General features: G+C 36.8%; 1 protein-coding gene across 1 annotated transcript; it reads left to right on the forward strand.

The window, feature by feature from the left end:
• Window positions 1-13,844: 13,844 nt before the first annotated feature.
• Window positions 13,845-14,789, forward strand: LOC308632854 (olfactory receptor 8B4; the record flags this gene model as incomplete). The annotated part of the gene is made up of 1 exon (XM_081265218.1): window positions 13,845-14,789. The coding sequence occupies one exon, from the start codon at window positions 13,845-13,847 to the stop codon at window positions 14,787-14,789; it is 945 nt and encodes a 314-aa protein (XP_081121344.1).
• Window positions 14,790-21,354: the final 6,565 nt, after the last annotated feature.

Genomic DNA, 21,354 nt, shown 5'->3' on the forward strand with positions numbered 1-21,354 from the left:
CCTGGGTTGCTTAACCATCCCTTTGTGGTTTCTCGCAGCTTCCATTTCCAGGTAAACAGTTCCCTCATTATATTTCTTGATTACTTTACGTGGATCATGTATTTTCTGCTGGAACTCTGATACCGTCCCCCCCCCCAAAAAAAAGGATAAAAGCACTAACGGTACCATGTAAAGAGAGGTAGAGTTACCTTTTTGTTTAAAAACTTTTCTATATATGTATTATATATTATTTTGAAGTAATGATATGTGAGATTCTGTGAAAATGCTTGATTTAGGAGACTGTCTTAGAAAAATTCTGTTCTATTAGAAAAAAATGAAGTTTGGATGGAAGTATAGTTTTGCACTTTGGGAAGGTGCAGAATAATAAAAATGAATTCAAAAGAATGAGACTAGTAGAATTCAGGTGACTAAGACAGGGAGAGAGGCAGAGCACCACAGAGATTCAGGAAAAGCAGAGAGGCTAGGGAATTGGAGTGTAGAATCAAGTTAGAATCTTAGCTTTACTCAACAGCTGTGCAATTTTAAACAAGTTGCTTGATGTCTCTAAGCATCATTAATTTTTAAAACTTTTTTTCAGAGTTATTAAGACAATTTAATGTTAGGCACACAGTAGATTTATTTTCATCTCTCTTAGATAGTCTTCCTTCTAATATCAAAGCTTGCACTAATTTATTGTGTGACCTTGGGAAAATTGCTTTATCTTTCTGGGCCCATGCTTGTTTATATGGAAGATGCTGTTCTACCAAGTTACTTTTACATTCTGTCTATAATGTATATCCTTTTATACACTGATAAGATATAATACATATTTACTGTATCCTGAATATTCCTTTCAAAATCCGTGTGTTGAAATGATAGTTTTAGGAGATGGAACCTTTGGCCCTTCGCCTCTCCCCCCATGTAAGGACAGAGAGAACGTGCTGTGTGTCAGAAGAAAGTGGGATACCAAATCTGTTGACATCTTGATCTTGGACTTCCCAGCATCCAGAACTATGAGAAATAAATTCATGTTGTTCATAAATCACTCAGTGTATGCCCTTTTGTTGCTGTTGTTTTTGTTTACAGTAGCCCTAACAGACTAAGAAAATGGTTATGGTATTTAAGAATATTACCAAAAAATAGCCAGGGAAAGGATGTCTCCTATTCTGCTGGTTTCCTGGTCCTCTGTTCCTCTCTGTGGTCCATCACTGCTGTTCACCAGTTGTTTATTTTTACAGTCACTGCACAGGGTGATCCTGTGTGTGCTTGTACATTAATGCAAGTGACATGTCCCTTGTTTTTGAAAGTCATAAAAATCTGATTTAAACTGTATCTACTGATTAAAATTTCTTAAAAGTGGTAGGAGTTAGGGTTGTTACTAAGATGAATAAAAGAATAAAAAGAAAAAAAGATATCTATGAAGGGTTTTGGTTATTAAAAAAAGAGGGAGGGGGGTTGTGGCTCAGTGGTAGAGTGCTTGCCTAGCAAGCGTGAGGCCCTGGGTTCTAACCTCAGCACCACATAAACATAAATAAAATAAAGGTATTGTGTCCAACTACAATTAAAAATAAATATTAAAAAAAATAAAAAAGAGGGAGATGAAAAGGGATTCTGTGAAGACAAGGGAGCCTTAGATCTAGCTGAAAAGTGTGTACCACCAGAAGGACAAGCTTGCAGAAAGAATTTCTTTTATTTCTCATCTCTGACTCAATTTTCATGATTGCCTAAAACTCCATCTGATGGATGAATTCTATGATAGTAACAATTTTCTACTACTTCAATTACACTATTTCCATTTTACAAATTATAATTAATGCTTGTTTAACAAATTTAGTAATTCCCCGCCCCTACTTAGGATATATTCTCAGACAAATAATTATTGAATGACCCAAGGTTTTAAGATTTTATTGCAAAATACTGTCTTGCAAATTTATTTCATTTATTGCCCTCACTAGCAGAATACACATATTTGGATGATCTCTGGAACAGATTCTGTACTAGTAAGATTCTCACTATTGGAACTTACTGCTTTTCATTTTGATGGTTGTATTGTTTATATTTTATTGTCTTCTTTTTATATCATTTTCTCTCTCTTCTTTTTAAAATTTTTTATTATTTTTTAAACTTATATATGACAGTGGAATGCATTACGATTCTTTTTTTCTTGGTGTCTATTTCTTTTTTACTTTTTTAAAATTTATATATGACAGCAGAATTATAATTCTTATTACAATTCTTATTACTTATATAGAGCACAATTTTTCATATCTCTGGTTATATACACAGTATATTCACAACAATTTGTGTCTCCATACCTGTACTTTGGATAATAATGATCATTACATTCCACCATCATTAATAACCCCATGCTCTCTCCCAACCCCTCCAATCCTTCTGCCCTATCTAGAGTTCGTCTATTCCTCCCATGCTCCCTCTCCCTATCCCAGTATGAATCAGCCTCCTTGTATCAAATGCCGAATATTTTCTTTCTCTCCTTTATTTCATCAACTGTTTGTGGTATCTGGATGATCTAAAAGAAAGAAAAAAAAGAACAAAAGGATTAAAACTGAAAATATTTTCTTCCTTACTGTTTTAGTCAGTTTATTGTAACCTGACAAGAATAATTCTACAGTTTTAGAGATCTCTGTCCATAGATGGCCCACTCCATTGCTCTGAGCCAGAGGTGAAACAGAACATCATGGTGGAAGGGTATGTGGAGAAAAATAGATCAGGACATGGCACCAGGAAGTGGAGCGGGGAGGGAGGAAATGCACTCTGCTCAAAAAGGAGAAAATATAAAACCTAAAGTCATGCCCTCAGTGATCTATCTTCTCCAGTCACAGTCTATCCCCCTAAGGTACACCACCCAGTTAATCCACCTGATTGGATTAATGCACAGATTAGGTTAAGGATCTCATAACCTAATCAGTTCACCTCTAAACTTTCTTGCATTGTCTAACATGTGAGCATTGTAGGGGACACCTCACATCTAAACCATATCACTCATTTTTCCTTCATTATATACTCTGTGCAAATAGAGTCCCTAATGTCTGATAAATCCCTCAGTCCTAGCACACTGCCTGGCACTTTTAGGGTGGGAGTTTGACAAGTATTTACTGAATACAAGGATGGGGTGTTTAGCAGTATTAGAATATGGGGTACTAAAGGAGCTTCTTGTTCTCATTCTCCTGGCAGCACATTTTCCTCTCCCAGTCCCTAGATGGATATATGTTTACACCTAATGTTGTCACCTTGATCTGGTTATAGTCTTCTTATTTATAATCCCCAAGTTTAAGCTCATGCCACCTGGTGGCCATGGTGGAAGACAGACCCCTAATTGGAGACATAAACCCCGACTTCCACTCCATCATATAAAATGTATGGTGTTATATAAAAGAATGATCTTAAATTCTAAGTTGCTGTCCAATTGAACCTAGAGCTTGGAAGAAATTAAAAAAAAAAACCCAACAACTGGGCTCATGTGTGGAGCTCTCATTTTTCCAGGGTACTTGCTCAAACACTTATTTTCAAAAGGTAACTAAGGAAAATTCACCATGATCATAACTGGATTCTTCTTTGCTGACTTGCAAGGCAGAGTACTGCTACTGCAGAACAAATCTTCCTTTTATTTTCTCTCACAAATTAATGTGTTTATATTCTCTCAGAATTGCTTCTGGGGACATTTGATAATATAGAGGTTTTTGTAACTTTGCAAGTCTCTTAGTAATTTTACTGGGGATGATTACTACTTTTCTCTTTGAAATGTAAAGTAAATTTTGGAGATAAATTTTGAAACCCTATCTTACTCCTTCTTCAAACTTCCACACAAGATTTAGCATCCACTTCTGGGCTGAATTAAGATTTAGTTTGATGGTTGAAAAATGGAGATTTTCTAATTCCACTAATCCTTGTTGAAATTATGCCAGAGAGAGCCTTTTATTATCTTAATGCATTCATATCATTTTGGACTTACATATCTAAGGTCTCGATTCCTTGTTGTCAGCATGTACTTTTTTAGATCAGCACATATTAATTGCACAAATCAATGGGCTTCACTGTGACAATTTCTTTACACAGAATTTATGTTAATGCTCAATTTGACCCCTTATTTGGCTAATGGAAGCCTTTTCACATTGGTTTTCATGTTCTTCTAATATATCTCTATCAGATTTTGAGCATTTTATTACTTTCTGGTGAAGTGGTATATCTCAAACTTATCTTTTACTTATGTTGCCCAGCACTGGTTTTTTTTAGAGATGGTGTTTAAAGCTAAAATATGAGTCCTAGGTGGGATGAGCTATACTTAGTGTGATTCTGAAACCAAATATTTAATTGGAAAATATTCATGTTTAGAAAATACCCATATTGATTTTTATCCCTCTGAGTATACCTTGTGCAAATGCTATAATTTATGAGTAGGTCAATCCTCTGTATCCCATAAGGGTCCTCTGGGTCTCCATCTCACCATGACACTTTCCTGCTCACATGAAAACTTCCTCAGGTTCCCATCAGTAACTATTGGGACCATGGAACTGAGGATTGAGCCCAGGAGCAATCTACCACTGACAAAGTTCTATAGCCTGTTTTATTTTTTATTTTGAGACAGGGATTTACGAAGTTGCCCATGTTGGCTTTGAATTTGTGATCCTCTTGCTTCAGCCTATTTTTGAGACTTTACTTTGTCCTATGAACTTTGTCTACATGTCCTAATTTAATCTTTTCCACAACTGGATGAGACCATTATCCCTGCTTTATAGGTGGGTAAATCAAGTCTTAAGTTGAGGAGCTTTCTCAAGATTGCAGATAATAAGTGAAGAGGAAAGAATTGAATTTAGATTACATAACTCTAGAGCCCACACTCTTAACACTAACTGCCTTCCAGAAGGCTCAATCTGGGTGTGTAAGAAATAGCACATGTGATGCATATATATTCACCTTGTACAATGTCCAAGTTCTTGCTTTCTTGAGCTGAATAATTCCTGCATCTACTCTCATTTGGAAAAAAATTGCCAAAAACAAATGTTAAAAGAAAGATACTGAAGATTTTTTTTCCTTTTTAAATGCACTGAGCTAATAGGGCCAGTAATGTAAATATATGTGAGACCCACTGAACTACTGTTATATGGAATGTACAGCCATATATTTGGAAAATGTTTATTCAAAGTTACATTCCCAATTTCAGCCAGGTGATCAAACACATGCATTGAGATTAATGCCTGGCCGATTCAGGAGGTGCTAAATACATATTGAACAAATCCCTAGTGAGACTTTGCTTAAATTTTATGCAGTGTTTTATCTTTAATTTTTAAAAATCATTTTTCTTAAATTTGCAAAGCAATGCTTGTGTGATAAGAATATGCTAGATAAAGAATGAGTGAAGATAAGCAAAAGCTTTTAAAAATATCTCCAAGATCCTTTCACCTAGATTACTATTTTTGGCATTATGGTGTATATCTTTTCAAAATATTTTTCTGTGTGTACACATTGTCTATTTAGACTAGTTTAGACCAGTTTGCAAAAATTATGTACACATACAAAGATGTAATTGCATCGAGTACCACTTACAATTTTGTTTTAATTCTGTAAACATATAAACAGCTTTTGGTATAATTAAATACATATATATATGTATATATATATATATATATATATATAAAAGTCATGATTTTTAGTGACTACATTCATTGTGTTTAAAACTGTAAGAGCAGTAGAATGATACAAAAAGTTTCTATTTGCAACACAGAAAGTATTGCTTCCTTCTTTCAAAAGGCTTTTAAGCAGTCATGTGTTCATCTGATGGTCCAAATTCTTTTACTAAATCTGATTTTTGCCTATGATTTTTCAGGTGGTGTCAAATTCTATGAATTCTTTACCCTTCCTTGGTTCAGGTTTCTCATCTCCAGTCCCATTCTTCTCATTTCCAAAAGTTCAAGGGCAAGTCTGGTGATGTCAGTACTCCACCATCTTGCTCACAACTGACTACAGTCAATTTGTACAGTCAAGTACAAATTCTGTGGTAACAACCTGTCTGGGCTTAATTGATTCCAGCCTCACATGTGCTTGGAACCTCAAGTTCCCTTGAGGTGGGGTGCCATTGTGTCCCAGCTAGTACATATGGAAGAAACTCTTTCTCTTCTGTATCTTCCCCACTCCATCCCAAAGGGGAAGCATGTTTTATACAACTGATGAAAAATTGGGAGAATGAATTTGTGGCTCAGTGTGGCCAGCACATTTCCTATGGTCTCACTTTCTATTTCCTGTTTGAGACAGGCACATTCTCAGGACCTCAATTATCTCTCCATTTGCAACCCTTCTCTTTTACAGGGAAGACCAAATGTTGCCCAGTTCAGTTTAGACCTGGATTTGCAAATATAATCTGTTACATACAATGAGGGAATTGCAAGATCCTATTGTAGATGTGCATCCCAAACTGAGACTTCCAATAAACTTTATCAGTAACAGAGGGGAGAAAGGAGAATTAATTATCACCACTAACCCATTCCAACAATATCTTACCTCTCTCTTCCATGTATATAATGACTTAATTCTCATCATCACTTGTCATTCTCCAAGTTTGCAGCCCTCCCCGCCACTTTATAACCTCTCACATTTCCTTTTGTGATTTCTTGTGCTCAGAATATCCTCCTGATTTTCTTTGCTGTTAATCTTCTACTTGTTATTCAAGACTAATAGCAATACATTTCTAAAACTATATTATAAAGCAGATTGTGCATTTCCATAGTAACAATGTAATAATTGGAGACTGCTTCTGAATAAAGAGTTAGGATAAAATAACATGCTTTAAAATCAAAGATACACTCCCTATAATAGTCTGCAATGTTTTTTTTAAGAATAAAACTATTTTCTAGGTTTTTACAAGAAAAATTTGTTTGAAAAGGTGTGCAAAAACTGATCTAGATATTGACTTTTACAAAGGTATGTAAAAAGCTCTCCTAGGTATTGATCTCAAAGTCAATAAAGCGAAAACACAGCACAAGCAAAACAGAACACTATCATAGATGGAGAAATATAAACATATGCTACCTATTTAATCATTTTATAAAATCAATTATTGAGCTATTATCATTCTTAGATATTAAACAATCCTATTAATTCTATCAGTTTAATTTTTACACAGCTAACATTTCATTTAAAAAGCTAGCCCAGATATATTATTGAACCCATTTCTCTTTAGCCAACAAAAAAGTTTATATTCATTTCACTAAGCATAATTTTGCTTGTTAAAAAAAATCACTGAAAAATTGAAGATTTTGGAAATCTTGTTGCAAGGGTATGAGGAATGGCAGTCTTTGGAATCTGGGCTGTTTGTTCATTTTTACCCTCCAAGCCACATCCAAACAACACATCTAGGGAGGAGAAAATCATTCAAAATAGAGCAAAATCTCAATGGGGTTTATCACACCCCTTTGGAAGGTGACTGAGGGTGTGTGTGTCTGCCCTCTTTGAAGGGATCTGGTCTCTCCTCATCTCTGTTCCCTGCTCATGGTGCTCTTAATCTGTTTCTATTGTACCAGCCAAGCATCTTAGCTGCAAATAGTAAAGTTGGTTCTGGTTAACTTAGAAAGAAGAGCTAATTGGCAAGAAACAGGGAAGTCACAGAATTTGAGAACAGGCTGGGGAACCAGCTTTGGAGTCAGGCAGGAAGGGGGAGCCAGGTGGTGGAATCAAAGCCAAGTGGGAATCATAGCCACAGAACGGTCTGTCTAGGCTGTGCTGGTTGTTCCTGCTGGCACTGCCAACACCTGGCATTTGTTTTTGACTGGTAGGTTTGTTTTTTCTTTGTCTTTGCCAAAATGAAATATAAATGGTTCCTGTTTGTGTCACTTGCCCTACACTCAGAGTCCTGTCTGGAATCATCCAACTAGTGTAGGTCTGATGTTCTCTGGGAGTTGCTGCAGGAGGATTTAGGGTCTGACTCCAACTGAGGCTCACACAATGGAAGATTCCTCAAACATGGAAGGAATTCCAATGCTAGACAGTCATAAACAAGAGTTTATTTCCCTATTTATTTTTCAGCTTTGAAATTGAATTTTCCTTCTTTAAGGAAGCTTCTCTGACCCTCAAGACTCAGTAAGGCCCACTCTTACATGGTTTTCCTTGGCATCCCATGACCTCTCCCTGGCACACTTATACTTATGATTTTAATTAGTTGTATATAAGGATCTGTTTCTTTTAGGTTTCTCTATCTGTATTACATATTCAAATTGCAGGAGCCTATTTTGATTTTTTTTGATAATTGCTATTTGATTTTGAATATATATATATATATACACACACACACACACACACACACACACACACACAGACACACACACAGAGGGAATTAATATATATATATCCATAAACAAATATATATATTTGTTTATGGTACTAGAAATTGAACTCAGAGGCACTGAGCTACATCCCCAGCCCTATTTTGTATTTTATTTAGAGACAGTATCTTACTGAGTTTCTTAGTGCCTTGCTTTTGCTGAGACTGGCTCATGATCATCCTGCCTTAGTCTGGGATCCACTGGGATTATAAGTGTTCACCATTGGGCCCAGCTATTGTTTTATTTTTAGAGCACATCAGTGGGCCTAAATTGTGTTTAACCCTCTACATAAATTGTGCTTAATCCTCTGTATATGCAGTTATCCCTTAGTATCCTTGAGGACCTGATTCAAGAATAGATGCCCAAATTGGCCAATACTAATATATATATATATATATATCTCCATATACAAATCTAAATATAAAATTTTATATTTATATAAAATATAAAAAACATTTCTTATATAAAATCTTATAGTATTTACATATAACTTAGGCACATTCTCCTGTTTACTTTAGACCATCTCTTGATTACTTATAATACCTAATATAATGTCAATGTTATGCAAATTTTTTTACTATATTGTTTAGAGAATGAAAGAAAATGTTTGTACATGTTTAATGTTGATAAGTGGGCTGGGGATGTGGCTCAAGTGGCAACGTGCTCGCCTGGCATGCACCCTGGCATGTGCGGAGCTCTGGGTTCGATCCTCAGCACCACATAAAAATAAAATAAAGATGTTGTGTCCACCGAAAACTAAAAAATAAATATTAAAAATTCTCTCTCTCTCTCTCTAAAAAATATTGATAAATTATTTTCATAGAGTCTCTGATTTCAATCATTTTGTTTTAATTTCTAAAAGACCCATTTGAGGGATTCCACCTTTTGGGTCCCCTTCTTCCTCTGGGAGAAGTCTTTTCTGCTGTCCTTTAATAAACTTCTACTTTCTACTCTGAAAAAATAAATAAATAAATAAATAAATAAAAGACCCATTTGATTCTATGAAATTTTGATGGTTCCTTCAATTTTGATGTTTCCTTTAAGATTTCAATTTGTTTTTATATTTCTTTAAATATATTCAACATTATTTTGTACCCTGTCCTTGATAAGCCTACATAATTTTGCAAGTCTGGTTGGCTTTGCAGTATTTTTTTTTAAACTGGGAATTCAATCCAGGAGTGCCTTACATTGAGCTATATCCCCAGTCTTTTTTGTTTTTTATTTTGAGATAGGGTCTCACTAAGTTGCTGAGGCTGACCTCAAACTTCCAATCATCCTGCCTTATTGTCCTCCCTGTTGCTGGGATTACAGGTGTGAGCCATTATGCCTGGTCTTCAGATCATGTTTTGTTATTCATGGTGCCTTATTTTAAGTTATTTTGATAAAGAGCTCAAGATCCTTGGATATTTATCTGGGAAAATTCTTGGATATCTGGATTTAAATTGCATTATTCATAGAGGAATCTATCTCATCAATCATCTATCTATCATCTATTTATCTATTGCATATTTTTGCCTTACACACAAGGTAGTTAGAAATTCTTCAAACATTTTATCTCATTTTTGCCCTTCTAGATCTAAGACTAAGTTAGACACTTGTCTTTCTTGGCATTCTCCCTCTGTGGGCTTTTTTTCCCCCTTCCCTTCTTCCTCTTTAATTAAGACACGGAGGATGTTTCCTTTTGGGGATTCAGTATTATGAGTTCATGGTTCCAAACTCCCAGCCTACTGGAGTCCCAGGCTTTGCCTGAATGTCCTTCATAGGTGGCCGATTAAGCCTAAACTCATAAGTATCCAGGAATCCATTAGTTCCCTGAAGACAAATTCCAGGCCAGTGCTTGTCCTTTGGATTTCTTATCTTTTCTCTTTTGCTCTTGCAGATTTTCACTTAGTTTCTGCCAGCTCTCACATGAGAACAGATGATTTTATACTTTATCCAGAATCTTTCATTCCATTTTAACTGGGAGAAATCTTTCTGAACATAAAAATTGTGTAATATTGCTAGAAATGGATGACCGTCATAAATATTTGTTGGGTGAATAAATTGACTTCTACACTAATGAACAGAGACAATTCTTTCTCTTCCATTTCTGGGCCATTGCTACACATCTACTAAATTGCCATTCAAAATAGGAAAATACGGTGGGTAAGAGATTATGTATACTAGAAAGATACGTCTATTTTCTTCACAAAACAAACCTTAAAAATATCATTCAAATATGAAAACAAAAGGATAGTTTTTGGGTATGAGGAAGAATTGGACCAAGTAAGTTAGTCCTGTCTTGGCAATTCCCCCGGCTTTCCTTTGACAATTGTCCCTGATATTCACCCACTTGCATGCAGGCCATAAATATGACTGTCCTGAAGGCTAGGAATGACAGAGGGTGAGGGAGAGAGAGGGAGAGCGAGAGAGTGAGCACAAGAACGAGCATCCATGTCCTTGAATGATATCATTTGAATGTCACATAGCCTCAGTTCCACCATTCCACCATATTCTATTGGTTGGAGAAAGTCCAATATTGTGCCCTCTGGAGGCAAGGATAGGGAACAAAGAGAGTCAGTCCTCCTACTACACCAAAAATATGTGGGATACAAGCTATATATGCGTGAGCGTGCGTGTGTTGGTAATGGGCATCTTTGGAAAATACAATCTGCCACACACATGCACATTCTATAGTTGTTATAAACATAATATTATACTAGAAAACATCCAGCACAATGCCAAGGACTATAGTTGCTCCATATGCATTAATTTTTTTTACTTCTTGATTTCCTCCCTTTATATAAGAAAAATATAGCAGGTTTTTATTTTAAGGAACACAAGATGGATGAGAAATAAAAACAGTGTCATTTTTCTTGCATGTTCTACTATACTGAGCTGTCAGGTCAGTAAATAACCATTTTCCAAATGAGGGATTATGGCACAAAGATGTTTAGCAATTTTAGTCTTAAAGTAATTTGGTAGGATGATTTATTTTTTTTTTGCTCTCAACTTATGCTTTAAATAAACTTTTAATTTAATTATAACATAAAGATACATAGCTTGATGAATTTTTTTGCTAACTAGATACATCTATGTAGCCAGTACCCTTAACAGAACCAGAATGTTATTCGGAAACTTGAAGCACCCTTCATATGCCTGTCTAGCCTCTGACTTCCCAGCTAAGAGTAACTGTTATCTGAATTTTAGGACTACAGACTAATTTCCTTATCTTTCAATTTTATACATGTGGGGTTCTAAGATATGCACTCTTTTGTGCTTGGCTTCTTCTACTCCATAATAGATTGATGACATTTATCTATGTTATTGATTTTCATGGCTAAATGAAATTTTATTTTATTATATTTCACTATTTAGTATTTAGTCTACAGTTGGTTTACATGTAGATTGTCTTCAGTTTTTGGCTAATATGTATTATCCTTCTATGAATATTTTTGGCATGTCTTTAGGTAAACATATGTAGTTTTTTTGTAATTTTTATTAGGTATACATCTAGCAGTGAAATGCTGTTTAAAATCTATGTAGATATATGTGTACATATGTATGTATATATGTGTGTCTACATGTATAAATAAATTGGTTGACACTGTTTAAGAAATGTGGATATACATATTCCATATACATATATATGGAATATGTCCACATTTCTTAAATAATGCCAACCAATTTATTGTATCCACAAACAATTATACACAACAATATATTTTACTAATTTTACTCTTGGTACCAGTGTAATTTCTGTCTCCTTGCTTTTCTCTTTTCACCTATTCTGGGCGGACAGCTAGGGTTTGAATTTCTTTGCTTTAGGTTTCTTGGCTAGGTATAAATCAGAAGCAGCTTCCTATGTTTGAAGCCAAAGTCTACTGAAGAGATAGGAATGGTGTTCAGCTGAGGAGAGTAAAGGTGAAAGACAGAGATTCTGACAGACAGAGGATGGAAGTCAGTGAACCAGAATATCTGAATAGCTGCTTATGCTTTTTTTAGTAGGGTGAACATAAAAATTTTAATCCATATTTACATTCTTTTGAGACTGAAAGGACATGCTATGAATAATTGTACAGACATAATGGTTGCCATTCAGGACCCTCCCAGGCAAAATGGAATTATTTTAGGCAACCTCAATGGAAAGTTACAAATGCAGATGTACACATGTATGTGGATTTCCCCTAGAATGTGCACATAGCAGATCTGATGAAGAAAAGCTTTGACATCTAAAGAATGACAGATCAAACCCTCAGTACTTCTCCTGCCTAGCTACAGAGTAAGCCAGTGTGTGTGCTTCATGGCTTGTGTCTTGTGATATTTTAATCTCCTTACATATAGTCAAGGCCTGTCTGTGGCCTTTTGTAGAATGGAGAGTAGATGGTGTTTGTGTTGCTGGTGTTGCTGTCTCACTGTTCTGAGCAGCTCATGCTTTTAGAAGCATTTCATACGAGGAGCTTTCTGATCACCTATAACCTTGGTCTGAACATTTTTGGTCCTCATTTCAAAACTCCTTAAGAAAATTTGGAAATGTTAGAAAATGAATTTGGGGCCATTATCTCTTAAATTTAAACTTAGGGTCGAAGAATGAATGAAAGGGAGGAAGAAGGGGCCCATCAAACTCAGCATTGAATGACATGAAATCCTTGGAGGAAAGGGGAATATTGAGCAGAACACCAGCTCTCAAGATGTTACTGATGCAGGATGTAAACAGAGTGCAGTTTCCTCTGTCTAAAAACAGATCTAAGAGAAATTCCCAGGAGAGACTATAACTAATCAGTTCTCTAAGATTGTCATGAAGTTTAAAGTCCCCCGTGGTATGCCAGCTGAGGTCCTGGTGGAAAAGATTGCTAATGTTTTTCTTTTGAAGTTGATGAAGACCATCTGGGGAAATCCACAAACAGAAACTCTGGGCTATTCCTCAAGCACCTTGGAGAATTTGGGTCTGTTAAAGCTCTGTTCCCAGCATCATGAGAATCAGAAGAGTTAGCCTGCAAGGCTGTCTGCTTTACATTCTAGCAGCACCATCTTATGCCTCTCGCTAATGGAGAAAGCATTGCATAAATCCAGCACTGAAAAGGTATAGTGCAGAGCCAGTAGGGAACACTCTTGGCTTTTGGCTTGGCTTTCTCTCAAGGTAGTATGTGTTTGGGAGAGAAAGGCAGAGAATAGCTGGGCATGATGGGGGACATGGGAACTTCTGTGTCACAAAGCCTGAGACAGCAGGTCCAAGTTGTACCCCTGGATCTTGGGGCATCTTTGTGAGATGGGGCAGCCCCTTGAGGTATGCTGCCTCTTCATTTCTTAAGCAGAGACAGAATCCTTGCTGCCCATGCCAACAGGGTAGCTGGGGTTCATGACTAGCATCAGGGGAGCTGAGATGCTGCCTCAGTCATATTATCGACAGTTTAGGACAGAGAGAGGCATAGATGAGGGAAGAGGGCAGAAGAAGGGAGGTATCTATGCCCTGACCAATCTTCTCTAGCCTTCTTCCATTACTCATGTTTATTCTTGTATAACTTTGTGTTTTGTCCTTTGTTTCCCTAGTCGATGTGCCAGAAGAGAATGACTCTGAGAAACAGCTCCTTAGTGACTGAGTTTATCCTTCTGGGATTATCAGAACAATCAGAGCTCCAGCTCCCTATCTTCCTCCTGTTCTTGGGGATCTATATATTCACTGTGGTGGGCAACTTGGGCTTGATCACCTTAATTGGGCTGAATTCTAGTCTTCATACCCCAATGTACTTTTTCCTCTTTAACTTGTCCTTTATAGATCTCTGTTATTCCTGTGTGTTTACCCCCAAAATGCTGAATGACTTTGTGTCAGAAAATATTATCTCCTACATGGGGTGCATGACTCAACTGTTTTTCTTCTGTTTCTTTGTCAATGCCGAGTGCTGTGTCTTGGTATCGATGGCCTATGATCGCTACGTGGCCATCTGCAACCCTCTGCTGTACACTGTCATCATGTCCCCTAAGGTCTGCTTTTTGCTCATGATTGGCTCCTATGTGATAGGGTTTGCTGGGGCCATGGCCCACACTGGAAGCATGCTGAGACTGACCTTTTGTGATTCCAATGTCATCCGCCATTACCTCTGTGAGGTTCTCCCGCTCCTGCAGCTCTCCTGCAGCAGCACCCACATCAATGAGCTTGTGTTCTTCACTGTTGTTGGAGTGGTCATCACAGTGTCCAGTGTCAGCATCTTCATCTCTTATGCTTTGATTCTTTCCAACATTCTTCGCATTCCTTCTGCTGAGGGACGATCCAAAGCCTTCAGCACATGTGGCTCTCACATAATTGCTGTTGCTCTGTTTTTTGGGTCGGGGGCGTTTACTTACTTAACAACCTCTTTTTCTGGATTGATGGAGGAAGGCAAGTTTGCTTCAGTCTTCTACACCAACGTGGTTCCCATGCTTAACCCTCTGATCTACAGTTTGAGGAATAAAGATGTTAAACTAGCCCTAGATAAAACCCTGAAGAGAGTACTCTGCTAATGAGTCTTTTGTATCATTGGCAATTAATTTTCAGCAAGCATTCTACTTAAGTAACATTTTATCTACAGGAAGAGGAATTTTAATGTTTTTTCTCAAATAAGGTCTTCCCCCCGCCTTTTTTTTCCTGGTACCTGGGATTGAACCCAGGGGCACTAGACCACTGAGCCACACTCCCAGCCCCACTTTGTATTTTATTTTGAGGCAGGGTCTCACTGAGTTGCTTAGTACCTCGCCTGTTGCTGAGGCTGACTTTGAACTCACAATCCTTCTGCCTCAGCCTCCCAAGCTGCTGGGATTACAGGCATGTGACACTGTGCCCCCCGCTTTCCCTCCACTTTTAAAGTTACTAAATATCTTGCTTTGTATTCTCTCCTTGAGGATTATGCCATTTTGTACTGCTCAAATTGTTTCACTGTAAAAAAATTAGCTTCTATCATTTACTGGACTCTATATTAGACTCAAGAAATGAATAAACTGAGGCTCCAAATCTTTATTTTTTCTTTTAAATTAGATGGGTTTGTCTAAGTAAGGACACTTCTAGCTGGGATAAGGAACATGTGGTAGCATGAGGGAACTGGAGCATGTTTTTTTTTTTTTTTTTTCAGTTAAGTGAACAGCTTACTAAAGACTAAAGCTAGATTACTTGGTGCCCTCGATAATGTATTCTCCTAACTCTTAGAGAGCTTACTGGCTAGGCAGATCATAAATCCTTCGTTCCATGCATATATATGCACAGACTAGAGAAGGGTTCAGCTAAGAACTGTACATGGCCTAATATTGTATGGATAAATCAAAACACAAATCTTTCATTTCAAAGTTTGAAAATTTCAGAGCTTTGGGATGGTATTTAAAGGTAGGTGATCTTGTAATTGGGCTCTTGGGGCTCAGGCTGAAAGTAAGAACAAAGAACTTCCCATGAATTTGTGTGATTATGTGAACCTCTGTCCTGTCCTGGAGATTCTGTGTATATCTTTTATTCTCTAAAGTGAATTTAGACTTTACAATTTCTGAGAACGTGTGTGTGTGTGTGTGTGTGTGTGTGTGTGTGTGTGTGTCTTATAGATAACCATCAGAGAAACAGGAAGAAAGGAGGATCATATTACACTTATGCTCTCAGGAAGACTGGAAAAGTTCTGCATTTTGAGTGACAAGGACCACTCTAGACCAGTCTTCTAAAGTTTCTGCCATTCTATGTTGAATAGTTCAGCTTTTGAGAAATACACCCTCATAAAACACCCTGAGCACATGGAGGAAGGTGACATAGGGCTGGACCAGACATGGAGAAGTAGAGGGTATAGACTCACACTGTGGTCAGAAGGGGCACGCTCTGAAAAGAGGCTAGAATTTGGGGTATTCTTAAGGAAAATCTCTGTGAAGAACATTGGTGCTTTTCTTTGGGATACGGGGAAGACTGTATAAAGCACTGAGTCTGTATCTTTTTCTTTGCGTCTATCTCTCTGACTCTTCATAAAAAGTGGGCATTGCTCAGTGTGAGAGGTAAGACAGTGAAGGGAGGTAAGGCCTTCTTCCCGTCTACCTCTCTATGACACTGATGTGGAGATGGACACATCATGCCAAGAAGAAGGCACTCCACAAGTTCCAGATGAAGCCTGGATCAAGGCTTAAGACGTTCTGAGGAGAGATCAGAGAAACACAGAGAAAGACCTGCAGTGTGGGGCTCATTGACAAGGAGACATGAGACAAAATCATGTTTTCTTCATGTACGCTAGAGGAAAGAAATTTTTGAAGGAGGGAAATGTTGATACTTGGATTATGTCTAGATTATGATAATGATGGTGCTAGACATTTACAGAAGTGTACTGTATGTTTGTGCACATTTCGAGGTTCCCTATGTGTAATAACTTACTTTTCAGAATTGAATTATAATACCATTCTGAACCACTGCTATCAGCCCTCTGGGTCTGACTGAATCTTACTCTCTACAGGATTGTTTGTGTCTGGGCTCATGGGGATCTTGGGATATTAGGAGAGTGTCAGGAATGAGGAAGGACAAAAGTAAATCTACTTTAGTATGGATAAAGAAAAATCAATTACCATTGGTAAAAAATGAGTAAGAACAAAAAACTAATCTGGAACATAAGACATGAGTAGAAAGAAACATTATGAAATAAATGCATTTAAATCTGAGAACAACTTTGGCTACATTCATTCCACATTGTCATTGGGGTAAGTAGAGGTGAAAGCATGTTTGACTTAATGAGACATTGGCTTGGATCTTTTGAAAACCAGTCTTTTTGTTACTGAGAAACTGAAATGACAAAAACTTGTGGTGTCTGCAACAGCTGGATGAGAGCCATCTATTGCTCCCAGAGAAAATGCAGTCTTATAAATTAAGAAGGTCTTCATCTTTCTCACAAAACAATGATAGGTCTTCTTGCATGATATTTTGGGTTGGTGTTGAGAAATTATTCTCAGTGATCAAAAACTGGAAACAGTAACCAGGAGACATGAATTGAAACCCCATGTTAGATGTCCTCAGGTTAATCCTTATACCATAAAACCATAATCCTATGGTTGACATGACATGACATCATGACATTTTTTTTTCTGCAAGGTCAGTGTTTTCTTTTGGGAAGCATTCTTAAACTTGGGACTCCTCTGTATTTAGTCCTCATTCTACTTCTCTTTTTGTTCTTCCTGCGACTTCCCTTTAACTCAATTGGCTTCAATAGCCACATATTTGATGGTGACTTCCAAATCCATACCCTTGTCCCCAATCTATTGTTATAAACTAGGAACTTTAAAGTATTATCAACATTAATGTCCAGGTAGAATTATGTAATGATTAGGTGGTGACACAGTTTTAGAATGTAAGGTAGAATAAATTGTTCTTGATATTTACTTATTTTCCCAAATTATGAACAGGTGGGAGAGGACAAAAGATAAGCAATAGACATCAAATATTAGGAGTGAGAGTTCAAGGAGAGCTTTGTGTGAATCTTGGGAAGGAAATATATATGCTGAGGGGGCAGTCTGGAGAGGTCTGGACTGACTCAGTGCTTACCCTCAGCCCAGGTACATAGATAGCATTCTCCCCTCACATGTCCATAAGTGTAATGCATCATTTACTAAGTGTTTGAGCTGCTGATAACAAAATCTGACTGCTGTGACTAAAGAGGTTTAAGTGTTTCTTAACATAAAAATAATCTAGAGGTGGGCAGTCCAGAACTGATATGACAGTACTGAGCCATCAAGGACTCTTTCTTTTCTTTCTTAGTAGTGACTTCATTCTCAGTGGTATGCAATAGTTTACAGATGGCTGCTGGAGCTTTTATGGTTTTGTTCACATTTTAAGGAGCAGGAACACATAGGAGAGAGGGCAAGGAAAAGGATGCTTTACCTAGTCAGTGAATAACTTCTATTGACATCTTATTAGCCACGTCTATTTGCAAGGGACACTAGGAAACTTAGCATTTAACTTGAGAACATTATCATTTTGAAAATAAGACTTTGTTGATAAGAAGAGGGGGAAAAGGCTATTGTGTAGATAACTAGCAGTCTCTCCCAAAGGATAGGCTTCTACTTGCCTGGAAGCAGTTCAGAAGTGGGCACTTGCTATTTTTACTTTCTGATTTTGTCTACTTCAGGAGAGGAGGATCAATTAATTTGGCAGATAAGAATGAAGACCAACAAATTAGTCATTGATGGATATGTGGCCAGGGTTTTCCTCACTGTCCTGTTGGTGGTTGAAGAGAGGAGTGCTCTTGGCAAGGGCAAGTCAAGACTGTGCTGTTTTATTTCCAACTTCTCCTGTCTCTTATTGGGCTAAGTTGGGATCTAGGTCCTGGGAGGAAGGTGTGTATCCTGACCTATTTCTATGTTCATCATTGCTATTAATAAACAAACAAAGGCATTTTATCCTCTTTTGGCTCCCTGAATTTATTTTGTCACTAATCAGGTCCCACAGAGGAGGGGGAGTGAGTGACTAATGTTGCTAAACCTCCCACAGAGGTTTTAGCATTCTGGTGACTGAAGCTTTCAATTTTCTATAATTTGGGATGTCCTCCCTTGCTCTGATAGTAGGTTACTAGAATCCGCATTAAGAACAAAGTTTTGTGCCCTTCAATAGATGAATGGATAAAAAATGTGGCACATATGCACAATAGAATAATACTCAGCAGTAAAAGAGAATAAAATCATGGCATTTGTGGGTAAATGGATGGAGTTAGAGAAGATAATGTTAAGTGAAGTTTACCAATCCCCAAAACCAAATGCTGAATGTTTTCTCTGCTATAAGGCTGCTGATTCATAGTGGGGTAGAGAGGGGTAGTGTGGGAGGAATAGACGAACTCTAGATAGGGCAGAGAGGTGGGAGGGGAAGGGAGGGGGCATGGGGTTAGAAATGATGGTGGAATGTAATGGACATTATTACTCAAAGTACATGAGTGCATGTATGAAGATATGAATTGGTGTGAATATACTTTGTATAAATCAGAGATATGAAAAATTGCGCTCTATATGTGTAATAAGAATTGTAATGTATTCTGCTGTCATATATAAATTAAAAAAAAATAAAAACACAAAATTTTGTTGGGCATGATGGCACATTCTTGTAATGCCAGTGACTAGGGAGGCTGAGGCAAGAGGGTTCAAGTTTAAGGCCAGCCTTAGCAACTTAGTGAGACCTTTGGCAACTTATTGACAACCTTCTCAAATATAAAATAAAAAAAAATAAAAAGGACTGGGATTGGAGCTCAGTAGTAAAGTACCTTTGGATTTAATTTTCAGTACCAATAAAAAAAAGAACAAAATGCAATTCAACAAGGACCATGGACAGAGGGGCTCATTGAGAGCAAATAGGGAAATATGACAAGAAAAATTAGACCAGGGAATCGATAATTCTATAGGAAAGCAAGAAGACTGGCTCATCTTTCAAGACTTGCTAGTCCATTTATTGGCTCAATTAAACTCTTACTAAGTTACAGATGAGTTTATGTTTCATTTAATGGGATTATTAGGACACTTTTCTTTTGTGTCCAATAATATGTACAACTACATGCCTTAAATGATAAAGAAGTGGAGGTGGCATTGGCACTGCTTCTTGAAAATGGAGAATTCTAATTAGAAATTTGCCTAACTAGAATTTTTGCTATCTTCTTGTAGGTAAGATAATAGTGATTTCATCACACTACTCCAAAAAAGTTCACAAATAATTAGTAAAACAATAAGAATATTCAACAGTACAAAGCACATATAGGAAGGCTTTACCTCTAGTTAAAATGGAGAAGAGGGAGCAGTGGAGATAAGGGGAGGAAAGACATTGTTTATATCATTAATCGTAATGAGGAGGTAATAGATACATTAAGGATATTACATAAAGTTTTAAAACATTAGAAAACAGTAGAACACGAATACAGCTTTTTAAATATTGGAACTACACATATACAAAGAAGAAAGCAAGCTACTTACTGAATTATTTAAAATAATGTGAATGTAAAATGAAAGTCCATAACATATAATATTATGATAGAACTAAAGGAAACATATGTTATATTGATAAATGTAAATATCTTAACTTTCCATCAAAAATAAAAGAATTAAATTGGATCATGAAGTGAAATAAAATTCATGTTGCATATAAGAAATGTATCTCAGACCAAGTAATTATGAAGGATAGAAAATAAATGGTGACCAAAGACATATCAGGCAAATGTAAACAAACAAGCATATGAACAGCCTGAGTGTCAACCAAAATGGAAATTAGGTCAAAAATATCAATTTGAAAAGCTTTTATAGTGGTACCATGTACAATTCACAATTGATGTATAATGGTTATTGCTTTCTATGCACCAAATAGTAAAATATCAGGAACTACAAGGAAATAGAAACCCACTATTAGAAGGAAAATTGATCTCTTACTGTCCATTATAAATGTTTACATTCATTTTACAATCTTTTATACATGAGGAATATTCTTGGAGGTTTCCAGACTACCAGTAGAAGTTTGAACCCCAGATAGTGCTAATTCTTAGATGCTATCTTTATTCCTATTCATGCTATACCTATGATAATATTTAATTTATCAACCAGGCATAATAAAAGACCACCACCAACAACTAAATAAATTAGAACATCATAACAATATACTATGATAGAATCACCAACATCACTACTCTTGCATTTTGGAGTCATTATTAAGTAAAATAAGGGTTATTTGCAATAAGCACTCCTGTAGTGCAACAATTTAGTCCCTGTAGTACTAAGGGACTAAAGGCAGGGAGCACCTACAAGATGGATATGTTAGACAAAGGGATGATTCATGTCTCAGGTAGGGATGGAGCATGGTGGTATGATAAGATTTCATCACACTACTCCAAACTGCCCACAATTTAACCTTGAAATTGTTTATTTCTGGAATTTTCCATTTAATATCTTCAGATTATAGTTGGCTATGGGTAACTGAAACCATGAAAAGTGAAACTGCAGATAAGAGGGTGTCTATTGTCTATAAAAATCACATATACATAGGTGTGTGTGTGTGTGTGTGTGTGTGTGTGTGTGTAGATCTGTGTCCTATATATTATAAATATATCTTAGCAACAGT

Source organism: Spermophilus citellus (assembly GCF_964194105.1).
Source record: "Spermophilus citellus genome assembly, chromosome: 2".
Classification (NCBI taxonomy): domain Eukaryota; kingdom Metazoa; phylum Chordata; class Mammalia; order Rodentia; family Sciuridae; genus Spermophilus; species Spermophilus citellus.